Below are 3,557 nucleotides of genomic sequence, written 5' to 3' on the forward strand. Positions count from 1 at the left end.
CATACCATCAACATAGTAAGGAAAGGACAAGCCGCGTACCCCCATATAGAATAGAAAATAGAAAAGAAAATGTGTTTCAATTTTTCTCCCTTGCTTTCTTAACAACCAAGCAAATATTTCAATCTCCTTGGGGAGGATGTGAACATCGTAGCTGAAGATGTGAAATCAACACCCCAGGCGGCCATTTCCCTATACGAAAGCGGAAACGGTGAGAAGACAGAAGGGAATAGGATTTTGAATCGGTGAAGGTAAGTGTTGACCTCGTGGCAATGAAATTCTTCCCATAGCTGAGGAGGGAATGATGCCCAAAGAAAAGAGTTAACTGCCTTGGAGCCAACCTGAACGGTGCCATCTGCTTCAGGAATAGGTTGAATAGACTGAGCTACGACCCATTAGCAAAAAATTCAATCTCAACATTTGGTGTTCCCGATCCAACGAGTGGCATACTTGGAGCGAGTAGTACGAAAAAAGAAGTCTTGAAGTTCCTTTTGTTTGACATTTAACATAAGAGCACTCCAATATTAGATGAGAAGCAAATATCCTCAACTAATTCTTCCATGAAAAATTAAGCATATGTAAATGGAAGACTGCCACTGTTGAATGAACAACCCACTGAAATCTTCATTAAGTCATAGCAGAAAGCAATATTGAAAATCAAAAGACAGGAAGTTTGACAAATACTGATAAGAACATTAGTTTAAGGACTCCTATCTTGCACAATTACAAGCTAATTGAAAGCAAATATCACTCAACCACCATCAAATATAGCCTTAGTTTGATCGCCCAAACACCAAATCCTTAGCTGAGTGCTGAAAAAAGGACCTAAGATAACGATCATTGAGGTAAGCAGGAGAAGCTAATGACTACTTGACCTTTACAGAGCATGCCCTACAAGAAAACAAAGTAATTAGTTATAATTCAAGCTATGCAGGGAACAAAGTGAGGGAATTCTTTGTTTGGGGGGAGGGGGAGGGGGAGGGAGGGCAATTCTTCAACTGAAGTCTCATTACTGGTTTGGGAGACATTTGGAAATGGATTTCTACCAACAAATACAGAATTGAGCTAACCTATAGAGCCTTAGCAGTCCAGCACAACAAATACTATGAAGCTTTTAAGTTTCTTGGGTTGTTAACAATCCATCCTTACTCAATTTTTTTAGCAAGAGATTCTACAATGGTTGCGAGAATTAACAACTTCTGCAGCACTACTCAAGACTAACATTATACTTCGTCATCATAATAGGATATCACAACGCAGTCTGGTCTACCACAAATGATTCAGACACGGAAAATGCTCAAACAAGCCAATTATGCATAGTTAGTGCATAAGCCATAAGTATGTAACCTAAAAATTGATGCAAAATGAACAACCTAAGAACCCAGCATACTACAGAACTTCAGCTTGCAAGAACAATGACCACCCACCTCATTTTAATTGACCTGCTTGTCTTTTCATGGAGATCAATATAAAAATGTGTCATAAGTTACTATATTTGAGTTTGTTACAGATATTTTATAAATTATAATATTGACTCACTGTGAAATTATTAAAAGTGGATAATACTTTTCCATGGTGGAGATTTCATTCAAGCAAAGATGTTTTTTCACAGGATGGAAGAAAATGGTAGGTCAAAGAAGTTAAGGACGAAGGGAGAACTTCAATACTCTCTGAAAAGGATACCATGTCAACAAAAGATATTATTCAAACTCTAGACAAATTTAGTGTCCATGATATTTTCTCAATACCTCTGTCTGTTCAAAACCTATATCACTATATATTCAAAACCAGAGCAATTTCCATCCACACCTTCCAGATCCATCAAGAGACAACATCATAACAGCGCACCATCTGGATTTCAAGATTGACAAACTTAAATTCAACACAAAACAGTATCAAAAAGTTCCTGTTTGGATGATATAAAATCACTACCTTCAGTGCAACAACCAAATGATCAGAGACAGGTGATCTTTCGAGGGGAAAAAGGCGTTCATCATATTTTGCGAGTATTGCATATACAGGCCATCTTCCATGAGATGATCTTCAATAAATTCATACAATAATAATAAAATCGTCCATCAACTTTGCCATACAATTACGCAAACAGCTAGTCAAAATTAAATTGCAGCTGCCCCCAAGGCCTAGCTCAAGTGGCAAAAGGTGGAGGATTTGTGGCTTCGGTCGCAGGTTCAAGCCCCACACCATGCAAAGCGAAGCCCGATATTTAAGTGGAGAAGGGTAGAGGGGCGGGCCCATTATCCACCGAGTTTAGAAGGCTGTGATTGGTCCAAAGGGAGGGTCACAGACAGATTTCTCGGTTATCAAAAAATAAATAAAAATTGCAGCTTAAAAAGGTCAAACTTATACTGTCAATTAGCCTATTCCAAACCAATCATCATGCAAGAAACTCACCATAGCATAAGTACTGAAAATAAAATAGCCTCTAATCAAAGAAGCACTATAATACTTAGCTCAAACTAGCTTTACGGAACTGCATTTTCAGTTTAATATTAATTGCAGAATATACTCCACAAAGACATTGTTATACTTAGAATGAGCTTAGACAAGCAATATAAAGCCATAAAGATTAAAAATGAACTCAGTTAACAGCAACATACTGATTCTACTGCTGCTGATTCTGCTGGTGAGGTGCATTTGGAGGAGGTGGCATTCCCGGGCGAGGAGGTCCAAAGACTGGAATTTGCCCACCAGGAGGTGGAGGCATCCCCGGATGAGGTGGCCCACCAGGCATTCCAGGTCTTGGTGGCTGCGACCCTGGTGGTGGAGGACCTCTCATCATCTGTGGAGGTGGTGGTCCCATGGGCCTCTGACCAAACTGAGGCGGAAACGGTCCAGGACCACCAGGCCTGAACTGTGGCGGCGGAGGCATAGGTGGGCCACCAGGTCTTTGCATTTGCATTTGCATTGGAGGTGGAGGCCCACCACCAGGTGGTCGAACCATAGGAGGAGGCTGCTGCGGGTAATTAATCGGCGGACGAGAAATCTGCGGCTGCATCATTCCCGGTGCAGGTCCACCAACACCACGAACAGGACCAGCAAGACCCGGCTGAGCATGAACCATCGGACCAGTCGGAACACCCCGACCCGCCGCCCGACCCAACCCGGGTCCAGGAACAGCAGAAACACCACCAGCAGTAGCTTTAACACGAGAATCATCCGGAGGTGGAGGACCTTCAACAGTCATGGAAATCACTTCTTCACCCCTGAGAAGAAGAAGACCAAGTGTACGGCGATCTTCACGTTCTTCCTTAGAACCTTTAGTAGGAGGAAGCTTACGAAACTCTTCACAATCGCCGAGTACAAGATTCATATGTCGATCAAATGCCATAAACTTGCCGATCAATTGACGGCCATCCTGGATAGTAACACGCATACGATAATTGATGTATTGAAGCATCTTAGAACTCTTCGACATCGACATTGTGACTGAATTTGAAGCAAAATCGCAAATGGGGTTTAGGGTTTTGCGCAGATCTCAGAAATTGGGAGAAAGCGTTTGGGGACTCTGCTCGGGGAGTGACTTAACTGAATAGGGTATT

General features: G+C 41.9%; 1 protein-coding gene across 3 annotated transcripts; it reads right to left on the reverse strand.

Annotated features, from left to right (window-relative positions):
* Positions 1-596: 596 nt before the first annotated feature.
* On the reverse strand, positions 597-3,557 carry LOC125867083 (uncharacterized). Of its 3 annotated transcripts, XR_007446605.1 has the most exons (4): positions 2,616-3,557; positions 1,930-2,038; positions 1,746-1,848; positions 597-888 (listed from the first exon to the last, which is right to left on the reverse strand). XR_007446605.1 is itself a non-coding variant. In XM_049547503.1 (2 exons), the coding sequence occupies exon 1, from the start codon at positions 3,437-3,439 to the stop codon at positions 2,621-2,623; it is 819 nt and encodes a 272-aa protein (XP_049403460.1). In that variant the 5' UTR covers positions 3,440-3,557; the 3' UTR covers positions 597-888; positions 2,616-2,620. The 3 variants fall into 3 exon arrangements, 1 of the variants encoding a protein (XP_049403460.1); XR_007446606.1 differs by lacking the exon at positions 1,930-2,038; XM_049547503.1 differs by lacking the exons at positions 1,746-1,848; positions 1,930-2,038.

This window comes from Solanum stenotomum, chromosome 6 (genome assembly GCF_019186545.1).
Source record: "Solanum stenotomum isolate F172 chromosome 6, ASM1918654v1, whole genome shotgun sequence".
Classification (NCBI taxonomy): Eukaryota; Viridiplantae; Streptophyta; class Magnoliopsida; order Solanales; family Solanaceae; genus Solanum; species Solanum stenotomum.

Coding starts and splice junctions, on each gene's coding strand:
- LOC125867083 (XM_049547503.1), bottom strand. CDS start 3,439: ATGTCGATGTCGAAGAGTTCTAAGATGCTTCAATACATCAATTATCGT.